Raw genomic sequence first — 17,056 nt, forward strand, 5'->3', positions numbered from 1 at the left:
ATAATAGTGCTCATATTCGCCATCGGAGCAAACGTCTCGAAGAAATCGACGCCGTATTGCTGTCTCTGTCCATTCGTGACGAGACAGGGCTCTCAGCTTCAGCTTTTCGCCATCCGGGCCTCAGCTTAGTAGCTAGCACGAAGTGGCAGGGGATGACGTTTACGCCACGAGGTAAGTCGACGATGTCCCATGTTCCTAACTTCTCCAGCTGACTGATCTCATAGTCGAGCGCTTCTTGCCATTCTGGACCGTCTGGACCATTCAGAGCCTGCTTCAAAGTGGGCTCTGGCTCAGCTGCTGGCTAACGCTAGGTGAATGTGAGCTTCCTTGTCTAGAAGGTCCAAGTCTGACGCATTTTGCAGGGATTCGATGCTTACAGCTGCCAGTCTGGCCATTCTGGAGCTGGGCATAATAGCCTTTTGCTGGTCTGGCTCGGGTCTCACGAGGTTCTGGGGCAGTCTGGAATGGGAGTGGGTTCTGGAGGAGTGGGAGTGGGATTTGGGGTAGCCGGGATGGGCTGGACGCTAGGTGCATTGCTATTAATCTTCCTCTCACCCATTGCTATTGACTCCCCCTCGTTCAGCACATCCTGGTCAACGAGGACGTCCGGCGGCGCAAACATCACGTTGCGCTCGACCGATGTAGAGACTCGCGTTTCTGCAGGCACATATGGGCACATTTTGCACCTTTTCACAACTCATGACAATTGGCCTGCAATGCACGACTTGCACCATCAGCTATATTCGACTTCTATCATGTCCCTAGTCGTTTTACACATAACGCGCAGCTTTCCCGTGAAACGCGCCATAGGCGCGGTACTTTCCTGCACAACGCGCAGCATTCCCACACGCACACCTTGCGCGCTTTCTCGCGCTTAAGCGCCCTGCATCGCCCTTCATCGCCTATCATCCAGGGACGTCCGTCTATGTCCATCCACCTCATTGGTACGTCATATGCCTTGCCTCATGGTTTGTAACAAGCATTGCAGCGTTATTACATGTCATTATGTATTCATAGCGCTTACTGCTCCTATCCCTTCCGCTTCCGATGCGATTTCCATAGTATAAAGTTGCTGACTTACTACTCCATCATTATGTACTCCCCTTTGCTGTACTTCCCTCGCTATTGGGTTTTACCTTAGAGTAGTAGTCACCACTTGGGTGCACTTTGTGTTTCCAATGGTTATCGTTATCCGCCTATACTAGCCCTTTATCCGCGCTTGTTATAACACTCGCTCTGCGTTTGCACTCGCTTTGCACATCCGCTTCCTTATCTGTTTCCTTATCCGGTATTCTCCCACTCAACGCGTGCCTTAGCGCTCACGTTCCCACGCTCGCGCTTACCTTAGTGCGCTCTTTCGCGCTTCGCGCTCACTTCGCTTTTCTTCTTGCGCTTTCGCGTATCCATCGCACTTCAAGGGTCTTTCTTTCATCTGGTTCTGTGTTCAGTAGCAGTCCCCTTTAGGGTCGAACGTTCTTGCATTCTGCGAGTATAGCAGCTAGGCAGAGCCAAGATTCACTTATACTGGTTGAGCATTTTTAGATATTTCATATCAGCCCAGCCAGGTTGAGATCGCCTCACCGAGACACGTCTCTTCGCAGGCCAGTACACCCTATACACCTTGCTATCGGTGTCGACACCAACGAAGACAGCCTCCTCCGCGCGGGGTTCGAGTTTTCCAGCATTCGCCTGGTGGACATACACCCTGGAGCCGAATTCATGGGCCATGGAGAGGTTGGGCTTCGTCCTATGGACAAGCTCATGAGGAGTAGCACCAGGTATTGCGGTTGACGGTAGGCGGTTCTTTAACCATGTAGCATAATTGATTGCTTCAGCCCACAGGAACTTGGGGAGATCGCGGCCGATGAGCATAGCTCTAGCGAGCTCAGCCAGCGTTCTATTGAGACGCTCGGCGACCCCGTTTTGCTGGGGTGAATCGTGGACGGTAAGTTGTCTCTCGATTCCCTGGTCCAACAGATACTTATTGAATTCCGCGTTCAAGTATTCCCCTCCACGGTCTGACCGATGAGGCGATCTCAACCTGGCTGGGCTGATATGAAATATCTAAAAATGCTCAACCAGTATAAGTGAATCTTGGCTCTGCCTAGCTGCTATACTCGCAGAATGCAAGAACGTTCGACCCTAAAGGGGACTGCTACTGAACACAGAACCAGATGAAAGAAAGACCCTTGAAGTGCGATGGATACGCGAAAGCGCAAGAAGAAAAGCGAAGTGAGCGCGAAGCGCGAAAGAGCGCACTAAGGTAAGCGCGAGCGTGGGAACGTGAGCGCTAAGGCAGCGCGTTGAGTGGGAGAATACCGGATAAGGAAACAGATAAGGAAGCGGATGTGCAAAGCGAGTGCAAACGCAGAGCGAGTGTTATAACAAGCGCGGATAAAGGGCTAGTATAGGCGGATAACGATAACCATTGGAAACACAAAGTGCACCCAAGTGGTGACTACTACTCTAAGGTAAAACCCAATAGCGAGGGAAGTACAGCAAAGGGGAGTAATAATGATGGAGTAGTAAGTCAGCAAACTTTATACTATGGAAATCGCATCGGAAGCGGAAGGGATAGGAGCAGTAAGCGCTATGAATACATAATGACATGTAATAACGCTGCAATGCTTGTTACAAACCATGAGGCAAGGCATATGACGTACCAATGAGGTGGATGGACATAGACGGACGTCCCTGGATGATAGGCGATGAAGGGCGATGCAGGGCGCTTAAGCGCGAGAAAGCGCGCAAGGTGTGCGTGTGGGAATGCTGCGCGTTGTGCAGGAAAGTACCGCGCCTATGGCGCGTTTCACGGGAAAGCTGCGCGTTATGTGTAAAACAACTAGGGACATGATAGAAGTCGAATATAGCTGATGGTGCAAGTCGTGCATTGCAGGCCAATTGTCATGAGTTGTGAAAAGGTGCAAAATGTGCCTATATGTGCCTGCAGAAACGTGAGTCTCTACACCGAACCTTCCGGAGTCTGACTCCCGGATTCTGACGGCTAAGGTGCTGCCTCATACCTCTTAAACGCCTCCAATGCCTCACCTTTTGTTTTCAGGAACTTGACCTTCGTTTCACGGGTGTAATCATCCGTGAAACTGATATAGTAGGTCGTCCCTCCTAGGCTAGTAGTCTGCGCTGGGCCCCACAAGTCTGTATGGACAAGTTCCGCGTAGGTGAGTGCTCGAGTTGTCGACTCCTGTGGAAAGGAATTGACAGATTGCTTTCGCTTTCGCACAGGCTTCGCAGAATTCGGTAGGGGAGGTGAGGTCAACATCCAGGCCCTCGACAAGCTGATCCTTCGCGAGTTGCAGGACCGCCCTCTGGGACACATGACCAAGGGCACGGTGCACCTCTGCCAAGGTAAGCTTCGTCCTGGCGACATCGTCCTGGCGACATGGGCATGATGCTCTTTCTGATTGACCACGCTATATAGGCCTTCCAGTTGCGGGATCTCGGCTATAACTTTGCGTTTGGGTCCCTTGGACAAGATTTGACACATCTTGCCTTCAAACAGGACCGCTAATCCAGCAGAGGCGATGTGGTTGGTAGAAATGAGGGTGAATGCCATGGAGGGGGCATATAGTGCGTCCTTCAGGGTCACACTGGTCTTGCTCTTCCCCAATGGTAAGTCTAGTTTGACGTCTCCTCTTCCAGTAGCGCTGAGAACCGATCCGTTCGCAGTGTATACGGCCTGGGGGGGTGATAGGGATGAAGTTCGTGAACTTCAACCTGTCAGGACAGAAGTGGGAGGTTGCGCCGGAGTCTACAATGGCTCCACGGCGTTCTGGAGGGATATTCATCCTCTGGGCGATGTTCGCAAGGTCAGTCGTCGTGAAGGCATAATTATCTTGGCCCTCTGACTCCTTTGCAGTGTTTGCACTCTGCTTTTGGGTATCGTCCTCCCTTCTTCCCTCTCTGGTTTGGTCCCTGACCTTCTTTTCCTCCCCCTTGCCTCCAACAATCGCTTTTGTAGTGGCCCTTACTGGTCGCAATTGTAGCATACTGCTTCCGGATTGGATTGGGGTGAGGAGGAAAACGAGGATTTCGCCCTTCCATTAGGAGCTCTCGCCGATAAGGCCGAGTTGGTGCCCTTCTTGGCAGGTTGCTGACTGGTGAGTTGCCGGTGCTCGTATTCCTCTGACACAATATTGATTAACTCATAGGGGCTTATAGGTGAACCAGTAATCTTCGCAGCCGCATTGATGGACGAGAGTAGGGGACGGTAGGATTCGGGGAGAGACGCCAGTATCATGGCATAGAAGTCTTTCTCCTCGATGGCAGCACCCATGCCGGCCAGGGACTCGCGGAGCCAAGGCATCTCGCTAAAGTGAGTCTTGACATCACCATTTTCCTCACACCTCGTCTCCTGAAGTCTTCGCCTCAGATCAATCTGGACGAGCTCGGTTTTTCCTTCGTGGATGTCGCAGATCTCAGCCCAGACATTTGATCCGGACCCGAGCTTATGGACGCGCAACAACAGCCTATCCGTTATGGTGCTGAAGATTTGTTGCTTCACTAGTGAGTCCTTTTGATAGTACTCATCCATTTTCTTTTCAAATGCCTCGATCTCTGCGTCCGTCACTTCGGTGCCATCATCCTCTTGAGGCAAGGAGATAGGGGCAGGTCGTACTGCGCGACCAGTGATATAGCGCATCAGACCTCTCGCACTGATTGCCGTTAATGTTCTCTCCTTGTAGGTAATCCAGTTGCTGCCATCCTTGGCTAGCTTTGGGACGTTGAATAGGGCAGAGCTGGTGGAGGGGAGCATGATATCCATGGCCGTGTCAGGGCTCATAACCTGTTGTGATGACAGGCGAGCGAACGCAGAGAGAGGGAGCTAGAACAGAAAGGTACGATCTCAGTTTCAACTTGAACTCTGTGTATATTAACGTGCAAAGTACCTAGAACAGAAAGGTACGCTATGCTTTGGTTAGCTAACGCTAACATACATGATTTTTAGGTACTTACATCTCAGTTTCAACTTGAACTGAGATGTGTGCGTCTGACGGGCGCTTAGTTTTATAGTACACATATTGCAGTAACATATCTCCGTATTATACGAGTGGACGGACGTGCATAATATCCCGTATGATACGGGCCAGCGGACCATGGGCCGAGGGTAGATATATCCTCGACTGTGACGGATGGGCCGGGAGTGTTATTATTCCCGATGGAGACGGGTGGGCCCAGGTGGGGAATATGTAAAGTAGATGGGTGGGCCGATGGACATGAATTTTCAATAGACGGATCGGCCGAGGTAGTTGGATATTATGTAGATGGGTGTACCAAGGTAGATATGTATCAAATAGCCGGGTATATCAAGGGTGCTTGTTATCACATAGACAGGTGGGCCCAGATATATATCATATTAGACGGGTGGGCCGACGAATTAATATTATTTTGTAGACGGGTGGGCCGAGGGAGTGGTAAAAGATGTATTATATACAGGTGGGCCGACGGGAGACATATATTGCATAGATGGGTAGGCCGACGTGGGGGTATATAAGATAGACGGGTGGGCCCAGGAGAATGATAATTGTAGACATGATGGAGCTCAGCTAGTTGTATATCATCCAAATCAAAGGAGGTGATTATTCAAAGTCATCTAATGATGTGGTATGGCACGGAGCTTTGCAAAGGGGTGAAGTGGAAACTCGAGCGAAGTGTACCGAGTTCCGAGACCCGGGTCTCGACAAACGAATATGTGATGTCCAGCACACTTCCGATCATCTGGTATCTCATTGAGCAATGGATGATAATAGATCTTTGAAAGCCAACATCATCCAAGCCTACCAAATGCCAAATGCCAAGTTCCGACCACCGAAAATTGAGTGAAGTGTACCAATATCTGAGCCCCAACTATCGAATCCCGAAAATCGACCATCGAGTCCCGACTATCGAGTCCCGACTACCGAGTCATGAAACCCGACGCCTGACCATTGAATCCCGACAATCGAGTATCGAGTCCCGACCAACGAGTCCCGTATATCGAGTCCCGACCATCGAGACCCGAGACCCGACAGCCCGAGACCCGACGCCCGAGACCCGAGACCCGAGATTCGAGACAAGTTCCAACTATGGTGTCCCGGGTATCAAAATCGAGTGAAGTGTACCGAGATCCGAGGCCCGGGTCTCGACAAACGAGTATCTGACATCCAACAGACTTCCAATCATGTGGTATTTCATTGAGCAATAGATGATAAGAGAAATAGATCTTTGAAAGCTCAGATCATCCAAGGCTCCCTTATCTGATCCTCTCAATCTCCACCCCCTTTAACACCAAAGTGCGGACATTCAGGATTCAGCTTCTGATCTCACAAGATCAATTCAATCATGGATGTTTCTTCCACTTCCGATGATGAAATAACCCTCTTGCGCACTTGGGCCCTGACTGTCACTCATGTGGCATGTGATTATACGGAACAGAAATTCAATGCAGAGAAGACAGGAGGAGACCCAGTTATACCTTCTCCAAACCTAGACACTGATCTGGTGATGGCTTGTGATCAATTGGTTGATCGGCTCATAAAGGCATATAAAAATCCCAGTGAGTCTTCCTGCAGATTCGGAAAATTCGTTTTATCAGTCAAATTGCTTCATCACAGTTCAGATGCCGATTGATATTGCAAGATATAGCAAATTGATCTCCCCAAAGGACACGGGGCGTAATGAAGAGAGAGAGGAAAAGTTGCTTGAGAGGTGTCCTCCTGGCCATGAGGGCACAAAGTTGATCGACATACCCGCGACAATTCTTGATGCATCCGGTGCCATCATCGCATGGTACCTCCCAGACGCCTTGACCGATGCCACCCAGGTGTGTTATATATATTGTGACTGGATGGATATTGAACATCAAATGGTACGTACAGAATGAAATTTGGGCGGCCTCGGATTTGCTAGCTCCCATGCTCGAACAAAGCATAAAGCTCGATGGGATTTGGCGGACTAATCAACAGTGGTTCACACCAAGCTCGGAAAATGATGTCCTAACTCCCGGATGCGTTAATTTATCTCCGGCATGGTTTCAGCAGGGGCACGAGGTAGGATCTGATGAGATGGCGATCTCGGTAGTTAAACTCACCAATCCCATAGAATCAGTCCGATCCGGAGGTATCTGCATCATTGAAGGGACCATCCTCCGAGAACATCCTCAAAGCCATTGCGAGGCCAGCAGCCATTGCCACAGCGGCACTCAGGGTGATGCATCCTGAGCAGTACTGGGCAGGGTTGCAAGCCTTTGCGAGCCTCGGAGAAAAGGCACGAAGCAAGGAACTGCCGAAGATGTCAGAGACTCTCCAGTACTGGGCAACGGTGTTTAACAGCCTCACCAGTCATATGCAATCGGGAAACCCCGAATCATCGAGACCCCTCATCGATTTCCGAATGCTTCGATATTCTCACTAGCGTGGGGAATTATTCTAATGCTCGGATGAGTATGCCAAGCCTGCAGCTGGAGTTAAGGTACGATCCGGGGTGCATGATTGCATTTTCGGGAAGGATTGTCAGACACGCGGTTCATGCAGTGGAAGGGGATCGGATTGCCTGGGCATGGTATATGAGGGATGCTGTTCATGTTTATGCTGGGATTCCGTCGTGTGGATGGGCAAGGTTGGATTGGAAGAAGTAGAAAGGTAGTTACCCGTGTTAGTACCCACCTTCAAATACATGATACTAGATGTCAGGCACTCCATACTCAACATTCGGGTTTCGGGTCTTGATAGTCGGGACTCGATATTCGAGTATTCCATAGTGATGTTGTACACATTTCACCGACTACGGAGTACCGGGTTTCGGTACACGGTACCCGGTACTTGATAGTCGGGACTCGATATTCGATTTCACCGACTACCGAGTACCGGGTTTCGGGGTTCGGTACACGGTACCCGGTACTCGGTGATTCAAGAAAACAACTCCCAAAATTGATGAGTGTCATGTTTGAGTTTGTTTCGATTTGTTTCGAGTGTCGAATCTCGGGCTTCGGGCTTCGTGTTTCGGGTCTCGATAATAGGGACTCGATACTCGATGGTCGGCACTCACATCTCGGGCTTCGGGAGTCGATTGTCGGGACTCGGGTTTCAAGACTCGGTAGTTGGGACTCGATAGTGCGGATTCGGGTTTCAAGACTCGGTACCCGGTACTCGGGTTTCGGTACTCGGTGATTCAAGAAAGTGTCAGTGGTGTTTGGAGTTTTGATTTGTTTCGTGTTCGAATCTCGGGCTTCGGGCTGCTTGGGTTTTGGGTCTCGATATTGGGGACTCGATACTCGATGGTCGGCACTCAAATCTCGGGCTTCGGGAGTCGATTGTCAGGACTCGGGTTTCAAGACTCGATTGTCGGGACTCGATGGTTGGGACTCGATGGTTGGGACTCGATAGTCGGGCTGTGGGACTCGATTGTCAGGACTCGGTGGGGACTCAAAACTCGCAACTCATAGCAATGTTCGAGTTTCAAGTCTCGTCTCGAATCTTGGGCTTCGGGACTGGATATCCGGGACTCTATGTTTGGGACTCAATATTTGGAACTCAAGATATCTGGATCTCGATACTCGATATTTGGTATGCAGGACTCAGCATATAGCAATAGGTCAGATATTCGAAAGTCAGTATGTAATTTTCAGTACTTATTTCATCATGTACAGAATTTAGACTTCAACATTCTGAACTGAAGGACTAGAACTACTCTGGTCCCCTTGGGTTCAATTTGGTTAGGACGGCGGTGTACATCTGAATCTCTGCCATCTTTTCACGGATGCCAGCTTGTTGATCCTCAATCACTGTCAGGAGGCGTTCCCTCATCCACCTCAGTGCCTTCAGTGTTGCAAGCGAGCTTTCATCCACCTGCTCGGGAACAACAAGACGTTCGTCCTCAACGCCAGACTAGAAAGGATTAGTCATCACTCAAGGAAATTCTGTAAAAGTCTTACTAGCCAATGCTGGTAGTGACAGACACAATTAGCGAATACCTGATCCCATGGCCATAATTCGTTCGGGATGGCAGTTGATCCGGTCCACCATGGAGTACCATAGGTGGATACAATGCGGGAGGGATCCCCCAGATCTGCAACGTCTTGAAACTGGCATAGGTGGGATGAAAAGATGTGGTCCGGAACCATGTTCCAGGTGAGCTCGGGAATCAACTGAAGAATATGAGCAACCGGGCTCGGAACAACCGAAATGATGTTCCTTGCAGCTGAGTACTGCAGGATGGGAGTCACAAAAGTCTGTTGGAAATGTCAGCATTGACCACCACAGTCATCAGCCTCTTACAGCTATCTCCCATTGCAGCCCGGCTTTAAAGTGCGTGATCCGAGTAGCAGATGGCTCCTGGGTGTGGGCAGCCTCCATCTGATATTGAGAGATGGACGCTCGGATGCGAGATGCAGCCATTGACATTGTAGCTGCAATATCTGCCTGAGTGAGTGTGAGGGGTCGGAACCCATTGCCGGAAGTCTGAGAATTAGAAGGGGATGTTGGGGGAGTATGCAATACAGACATGGTTAATGCAGGATTATGAAGCTGGAAATGACAATGACAATGGCAGTTGGTTCGGAGGTCAAGATATGAGCCACTGGTTGATTGATAAAAATTTTCAAACTCCGACATGGGTCGACCCGGCCAATTCCCGGGACTAAAATGTTTGGGTCAAAGTAGCTGTTTCATATCGTTGGCAAAAAAATTTCATTCATCTTGAGCATCTATAAACCCGGTCTTCAGGTCTTGAAATGCTGCCTGGGCATCCTGTGCCAGCAATGAATACATTTGGGATTGCCTTACCGAGTAGCATGCATGACCCGGAAGGTGTTTCACCAATGATTCGCGCATCCTGTCACCCCATTGGGTTGCTTTCCACAAGAAAAAGTTACATGTCCAATCCATCTCCAATTGGACCAACATCATTTCTTCCTTCCATCGATCCCGTAGTGCCTTTGCCCGGAGCCAATGAACTCGGTAAACTTCGGATGACTCCGTCAGCTGAGTGCGGGACACATCAAGCATGCCCGAACTCACATTCCTCATTCCACGAGTGATCGGGACCCCCAAGGTCGACTTCGACTGACCAGAACCAAGCGAGGGACTCGTTTCGCTGACCTCGGGCATTTGGATCGCCGACGGCAGTGCTGATTTTGAGTTGCTCTCGAAGCAGGGGTTTGTATTTCTGAACCTGGTCTTGCCCTGGCTCCAGTTGCATCATTTGCTTCCTCGTCTTCATATATATACTGGCATGGAGGGACACTGCCTGCTGCACCGACGTCACCTGGGACCAAGCTCGAGTTTTCAGGGCCTGGGATTTGGCTTGCCTAATTGTTGTTCGAAACAGAATCGCCTTGTTGCACAAGTGAATTCGGAGGTTGTGAAGGGAGTCATTGGCCTGCCCTTCACGAAGAGACATCTCCAGCGGAATGAGATCAGTCTGCCATACAGCGTCTGCATCGATCTACCCCGAGGTTTGATGGCAATGGGATTACAGTGAGCTCAGGGGAGTTTGCCCATGTGTCAGATGTCTCGGTAAAGTCTGCCAAGTCATCATCAAGATCATCAAGAATGTCCAAGTACAAGTCTTCAGGATCATCATCTGCATCAAATCCCTCTCCGAGATGCGTAATAGCAGACCGAGTGAATCCATCTATCTGGCCTTGGAGACGATCGCGTTGCCGGGCGATGTCTAACTTCTGTGTCTTGGTAGTTCTTCTACCAATTCTTCGGACCTCAATGAGCAATGCGATTTGAGCCTCTTCAATCGCCAACCCCATTGATATCCATGTCGCCACAGACCTGCGAGCAGGTGCTGCATTTCGGGCATTACCCTCCTCTAGTAGCCTAAGCTCAATCTCCTTTTTGCTCGGTGCTGAATGCAAAATTAATTCAGACTTTGATGGAGACAAAGTCAACTAACCCTTCTTGATATTAATCTCATATACATCCATAGCCGCAGGATTATTTATTCTGCTGGACTGAGCGATCCTCTCGCTGGCTAGCCACTCTGTCTTTGAATCGCCGGGTGCTGCTTCATTGAGTATGTCGAAAGCCTTTTCACTTTCGGCAATGCCATTCTTTGCCTGCTTGTATTTTCGGCAAAGGGTCCTTTTCATGCAGATCATCTTGCAGAAATTGGAATCATTCATCTGATAATCGAGACATTCCTTTCGATGCGGGGATGACATTCCCCGAGCAGCAGGGGAAATCAGGTTGAGACGTGACCATAGGGTCTCCATGATCTCTCCATCAATCCGACTGATGCCTTCGATAAAATTCGACGCATATCGGACATAGCAGCTGTCCTGATGTCCATGGATGTGCCACAACCCGATTCCGGGAATGATGGTCAATTCCGGAACCATTTCGAGAAATCGGCTTCGATCCACCCGAACCCGAAAGTGCTTGTTGTATTGACAGTTGATATCATAGAAGGTGACCGCCCTGGTGATGCCTTCCATGTTGTGCCGGGCAGCCTCACAAAGGGCATAGTCCATGTTCATTTGTCTGCGAATGATGCATGGTTAACTCGTGAATATCGAATGGCTGGGTCGGCTTGCCTTTCGCCTTTCTGAAAATCTACCATCGAGTGAGGAACAAAGCAACCGTGTCTCGCACAGGCTACTCCCCCGATACCCGTGGATTCCAGCTTGTGCCGAGCCGCATTTGCTTGATTTACTGCCCGGTGATTGTTGCAGCTTGATTTTTCTAAAGTGTCGGCAGCCTCTGCAAGATGCGTGTTATACCTGTCCTTTCCCACCATGAATCCCAACCCATCTGACAGCCAAACTTCATCAAATGGCTTCATGGGATGCAGGTGTTCAGCTTTGAAATTTCCATCCATAACAAATGACCGGGTGTATTTCCACCTTGGAGTTGTTATTATTGCTGAGGTGACTTCGGTATCAAGGAAGACTCACTCATCAAGTGATTCATCCCCTGAGAAGGACACATTAATCCCAGGCTGAGGACATGCCGGGCAAAATAATGCGAGATCTCCTGCATTCGGGCTGTCGGAACAATGGCCGAAGCCATGCCATTTCATCGTCTTCAACTGCCTCCACTGTCGGGCGACTCTCATGAGCTCTCGGTATCGGTCCTTGCCCCATGCCTTGTCAATATAATGTCCTTTAGATGAGAGAGACATGGCATTACCGGTACAAGGTGTGGAAACATCCTCGAGGTCATTCGCCGGAGCTTGCTGTAATAGTTCATCGCCGAGGTCCCACATTCAAGGTTGTCCAATAGAAAATCATCGAGAACCCTGAAGGTGAATAAAGTCTTCGGCTTGTTAAATGAAGCGGGGAAAAATCCATGTCGAAACATTTGAAGGTCTGGACTCATGGCATTTGGACAATCGCAGCATCGAACCCGGAGGCGATGAACTCCGGACTTGTCAATGATGACCATGGTGTTTTCCTTCGGCTGGAACTCGGGTCCCGACACAGATGGTAGATCTTCAGGCTCAAGCTGGTCTTCCGGTTCGTCTTCTTCAAACAAGTCCCACCTATCCGTAAGTACCGGACATTGTTTGCCCCTTGTTAAGACCGTAGCTCAAGGGTAGACGGATCCGAAGGGCTTAGCCTCAGCTCGTGCGCTGTGCCCCTTACCCGAGTATGTGCCCTTAATTTCAGAATGAAGTCCAGATGGAATCCGACGAAGTCCGAAGGACTTCCGGATGAGCGCGGGAAACTTTCAGATGAGTATAGGAAACTCTGGAAGAGTTTCACCCGCTGCATTAGATCCGAAGGTAAGCTCCCTAGATGGAAACACATAGAAGATAGGCTGCAAGGGACAGAGTCCAAAGCAGGATAGGGTAGGAGGAGTGGTCCGAAGGACCAGGACGTCCGGAGGTCCGAAGGTTGCGTCGTCCGAAGGTTACGACGTCGAAGGTTGCGACGTCCGAAGGTTACGACGTCCGGAGGATCGGAGGAGCGGACAGGATTCTAGGACAAGAGAAGAAGGGCTACAACGGACAAGGTCCGGAGTAGAAACAGACGGAGGTAGACTACACTATGGTAGAGTCGGATAGACGGGGTTTAGACAGAAGTCTCGGAAAGACAGGAAGTGCCGGAAAGGCAAAGCTTCGGCTTAGGGAGTCAATCCCTAAGCATGGATATAGACGGAAGGATAAATCCGGAGGACCGGAAGGTTGGCCTAGGGAATCCTTCCCTAGGCCTAAGGAAAGGCAATACTAAGATGGACCGAAGTCCGAGATCAGAATGAGTGAAGTCTAGGATGCGAGAGAGCAAGTCTATGTTGAGCAGAATCTAAGATGATATTCGAACTGAGGAAACTTTACAGGAGTTGTACAGAGGTTTATATACTGGACGGGATCCGAGAGGATCAGTAAGCTGAAGACAAATGCTATGTACGAGCATGTGGAAACATATTGGTAAGTATGAACGGAACATAAACAAATGAACTCGGAGATGAACAAAGTACAAGGATCAATAAGCAAGACGGAAACACAGATAACCGAAGTCCAGAGTCAAGAGGATTACCATAAGGAGATAGACGCTGATTTAAGGTTTGAGCTTCGGATATGAGTATAGGTCGGATCCGGAGGTCTAGAGATATTGGATGAGGCGTCTGGATATCGGATGAGCGGATCCGGAGATCTAGGTGAAGACGAGACTAGGATATAGATCATGGATATCATCCGGTAGTCTAGGGAAGGTAAAGTCTCAGGTAGGATGAGCTCGGATCCGATGGGATCAAGGGTGGATGAAGCAGGCTTAGCTGCGGAGGTCCGAAGGTATGGATATATGGATGTACGAAGGTGTACGGATCCGAACCGATAGTGGACTGGAGGACTGCAGGCATGGATAAGGGTATGGAGTCATGGATAAGGGTATGGAGGTCCGGATGTGCATCCGGAAGGCGTCCGAGGCGTGGGAACATCATCGGACGTAGGTCCAGAATACGGGATATGACAGCCCTCATGACCGAGGTGTATGACGAGTCCGACGTGAGCGAGACAACTTTGCTCCAAGAATTGACCATTCCATTGACTGATCCAATGGAAGGATTGCAAAGATGTTGACTTCTGCAACAGCCAGTGCAATAGAGTGGCTCCCCAAGACAATCGTGACATTTGTAGACCCATCCTGGTCACAGACGACGCATCTCCTATCTTCTGGGGAGCTTCTCGATCCAGGAGGTGATGCAGATATGATTTCGCCTTGGCAGCCATTGCCTGAGGTAGTCATTCTGACTCTGGATTTGTTATACTTAGCTATCATTTGAATTGCAATGCAACATTTTACATGAACTTGCCATGGTTTTTGGGAGTTGCAAAGGCTCAAATGAGCCTTGGTCTTGCTCGTAAGTATTGTCAGGAATGTCTTCCCAAAGAGGTGGTGCCTCAACAGGCCGAAGTGTTGGTGATTCTGGGGGAGAGCTAGGCATGGACCTGTATGCACGTCTTTTTGTGCTTGCAAGTGGGACCTTGACCCAAATTTTCCTACCTCTGCTTCCCCTTGCTTCTACCCTGTGGGATCTTTGCAGTGGGGTGCATCTACCTATCTTCATGTTATTTTCTAAGGCTGCAAGCAAAGCACGAGCTCAGGAATGCGAATAAATTGTTATTGCAATGTGATCTTATGCGGTCTTGATGCGTCATTACAAATTCATTTCCAATAATGGAATTGCGTCCAATATGGGTCGATTAACCAACTGTTAGGCTTTGCTCAAAGTTGAACTTGTCACCGTTATTACTTCCACCTTGCTCATCCTCAGCCCTTTCTGCAATCTCATTCACAATGGCAAGATCAGGTCATTCCACTCAGTTGACTTCCACTTCTGGAAGACATAGGGCGCGTCAACCACAGACACAGAAGCTCACGGATAACGAAATTTCGGAGTTGAAGAACTACCTTCCTGAGTGGACTTCGGCGAAAAGGATTGAGAAGAGGGCAGTTTTCACTGCCATAGCTAGGGCTGCCAGGCTATTTGCTCCCAAGGTCGACCAAGCACAATGGAAGAAGAGGAAGCAGGTGATTCATCCTTGCTTCATTCAAAACTAAAATTTTAACATCTTATTCTTCCATGAACTCTCAGATGTACAAGACATGGTTGTTCAACAACCAGAAAAAGAAGGAGAGGAAGGACATGATAAAGTATGGGAGGAAATGGACTCCTAGGCAGGTGATCTACCAGCAGAAACGGGAGGAGGTGCTGAAGAGGATTGAGGACGAGTCCGGGCAAAGCCAGGAGGTCCCTGGTATGTTCAAGCATTATCAGGCGGCTGTAAAAAGAGTCATGGCTGAATTGTCCGATGATGAGTTGGAGAAGGCGAAAGACACGGCTGAAGAATGGTCCAGCAACTTTCCTCCTCCCGAGATACAAGCACAAGTGGCTCGTAAGAAGGGACCGGCGTATATGGAGCACTTTTCGAAGGAGATGTGGAGGCAATGCGGGATGAGAGTGTTTGTGATGTCGGCATGGAAGAATGAACAGGGAGAGGTGCTGTTCGGGATGTAAGTCAATTTTGTCATCGCAGATCATCGCAGATCTTCGATCTTCAATACATTTCATGCAGGCACGATGATAACGAGGCATTAGGAGATGGGGAAAGTTTCATGAAGACGAAGGACTGGGAGGACATCGAGCCAGTTTGGCAGGAGTACGCGCAGGAACAATTCGGTGAGTGTTTGATCTCTGGCTACTGGAATGAATTGGTTGATCTTTGTCATGATAGGTGCTGGGGCACGAGATGGTGGGCGACAGGTGAATGGAGGTCGAAAGAGAATCAGGAAGCCTGCTTTCGAACTCGAAATTGATGGGGATGGGATGCCGGTGCTTCCTGACATCACCGAGACGAAACTTGAGGAGAAGAAAGCCATCGTCAGAGCATTTCTCACATCGCACTATCGTGAGTCCGTCGTCGCAACACCTGAACATTTGTTGAATGCATTTATACAGGTATCTGTTCTGGGATTGTCAAGGCAGTTGTGCCATGGAGCGCCATCGTACAAAGTCAGGATGACTTTGTGGCAAGAACGTATCTTCCGGCGGATGTGGACTTGAAGGAGCCTTCGAAGTTGCAACATTGGGACACGACCGCCTTACTGAATTTCTGGTATGCTCGGCAGGAGAAAGGCGAAGGTCCAACATTCCTGTTCAAAGCATGGAGGAACAGAGATGGGGACATGGTAGCCTCGGTTGTATCCGGAAATTCACCTTCTCATCGGACTCGTAATGCCAGACGAGTTATGATCCGAAGGCCTCGGAATTCATCGACCGAAACTGACAGTGATCCCGAGGCCAATCACGAGAGTGATCCAGAGAGCAATCCCGAGGACAACACTCATCACATGGAGGATGATGCTGATGATGACACAGAGGAAGGTAGATCCCCGCAAAAGAGACCCAGAACAGAGCCTGGTCCTTCGACAGCACATGAAGGGACAGCGGTCCCACATGCAATTCCAAAGCCTCGCCCGGTCAATGCAGGGAAGACTGGTGCACTGCTGACATCGCGAATGGGCGACCTCCTGACTGGGCTGACTGCGAGAGTCACTCGCAATGTTCAGGAGGATGGTGCAACAGAACGAGTCAATAGGTCGCCGGCGCTGAAGAACATGCGGGGAAAGGAAAGCGGTGATTGAGCCATCGGTGAGGACAACCCGGAGTAAGTCAACACAGCAGCCATTGGACACAAGCACTCGAGTGACGAGAGCAAGGGGAAAGAAGTAATGGGCTGATACTACACTGCCTGCCATTACCTGCTTGTATTTACATGTCAATGTGTAACTTTCATATATCAGACCTAATATGATATGCAGAGTCCCCACTAGTGCAATATCGATTATTGAGTCCCGACTATTGAGTCACAAACATTGAATCCCGACTATCGAACCTCGAGTCCTGAACCCCGAGATTCGTCAAACACCGAGTCCCGACTATTGAGCAGTCGAGTCCCGAGCATCGAACATCGAGTCCCGAAAATCGAGTGCCGAGTGTTGAGTCCCGATTATCGACTCCCGAATATCAAACATCAAGTCCCTGACTATCGAGTCCCGAGTGTTGAGTCCCAATTATCGAATCCCGACCATCGTGTATCGAGTCCCGTT

General features: G+C 49.6%; 5 protein-coding genes across 5 annotated transcripts; 2 read left to right on the forward strand and 3 right to left on the reverse strand.

Annotated features, from left to right (window-relative positions):
- Positions 1-4,420: 4,420 nt before the first annotated feature.
- Positions 4,421-4,765, reverse strand: DFJ58DRAFT_630787 (uncharacterized protein; the record flags this gene model as incomplete). The annotated part of the gene is made up of 1 exon (XM_041381198.1): positions 4,421-4,765. A coding segment is annotated over one exon (345 nt), but the record flags the coding sequence as incomplete, so codon positions are not given.
- A 1,574-nt stretch (positions 4,766-6,339) lies between these two features.
- On the forward strand, positions 6,340-7,410 carry DFJ58DRAFT_729483 (uncharacterized protein; the record flags this gene model as incomplete). The annotated part of the gene is made up of 4 exons (XM_041385752.1): positions 6,340-6,553; positions 6,612-6,820; positions 6,876-7,046; positions 7,099-7,410. 4 exons carry the CDS (start codon positions 6,340-6,342, stop codon positions 7,408-7,410), a joined length of 906 nt encoding a protein of 301 aa, XP_041242550.1.
- A 1,231-nt stretch (positions 7,411-8,641) lies between these two features.
- DFJ58DRAFT_914839 (uncharacterized protein) lies at positions 8,642-12,754 on the reverse strand (the record flags this gene model as incomplete). Its single annotated transcript, XM_041395410.1, has 11 exons — positions 8,642-8,882; positions 8,930-9,226; positions 9,273-9,521; positions 9,780-9,958; positions 10,014-10,440; positions 10,472-10,851; positions 10,900-11,486; positions 11,726-11,848; positions 11,900-12,180; positions 12,351-12,486; positions 12,528-12,754. The coding sequence occupies 11 exons, from the start codon at positions 12,752-12,754 to the stop codon at positions 8,682-8,684; spliced, it is 3,087 nt and encodes a 1,028-aa protein (XP_041242551.1). The 3' UTR covers positions 8,642-8,681.
- Positions 12,755-13,479: 725 nt separating this feature from the next.
- DFJ58DRAFT_729487 (uncharacterized protein) lies at positions 13,480-14,390 on the reverse strand (the record flags this gene model as incomplete). Its single annotated transcript, XM_041385753.1, has 4 exons — positions 13,480-13,721; positions 13,778-13,920; positions 13,995-14,178; positions 14,249-14,390. The coding sequence occupies 4 exons, from the start codon at positions 14,388-14,390 to the stop codon at positions 13,480-13,482; spliced, it is 711 nt and encodes a 236-aa protein (XP_041242552.1).
- Positions 14,391-14,743: 353 nt separating this feature from the next.
- DFJ58DRAFT_729488 (uncharacterized protein) lies at positions 14,744-16,591 on the forward strand (the record flags this gene model as incomplete). Its single annotated transcript, XM_041385754.1, has 5 exons — positions 14,744-14,977; positions 15,042-15,460; positions 15,523-15,626; positions 15,682-15,855; positions 15,906-16,591. The coding sequence occupies 5 exons, from the start codon at positions 14,744-14,746 to the stop codon at positions 16,589-16,591; spliced, it is 1,617 nt and encodes a 538-aa protein (XP_041242553.1).
- Between the last annotated feature and the right edge of the window lie 465 nt (positions 16,592-17,056).

Source organism: Suillus subalutaceus, assembly GCF_016647625.1.
Source record: "Suillus subalutaceus strain FC151 chromosome Unknown DFJ58scaffold_73, whole genome shotgun sequence".
In the NCBI taxonomy this organism is placed as follows: domain Eukaryota; kingdom Fungi; phylum Basidiomycota; class Agaricomycetes; order Boletales; family Suillaceae; genus Suillus; species Suillus subalutaceus.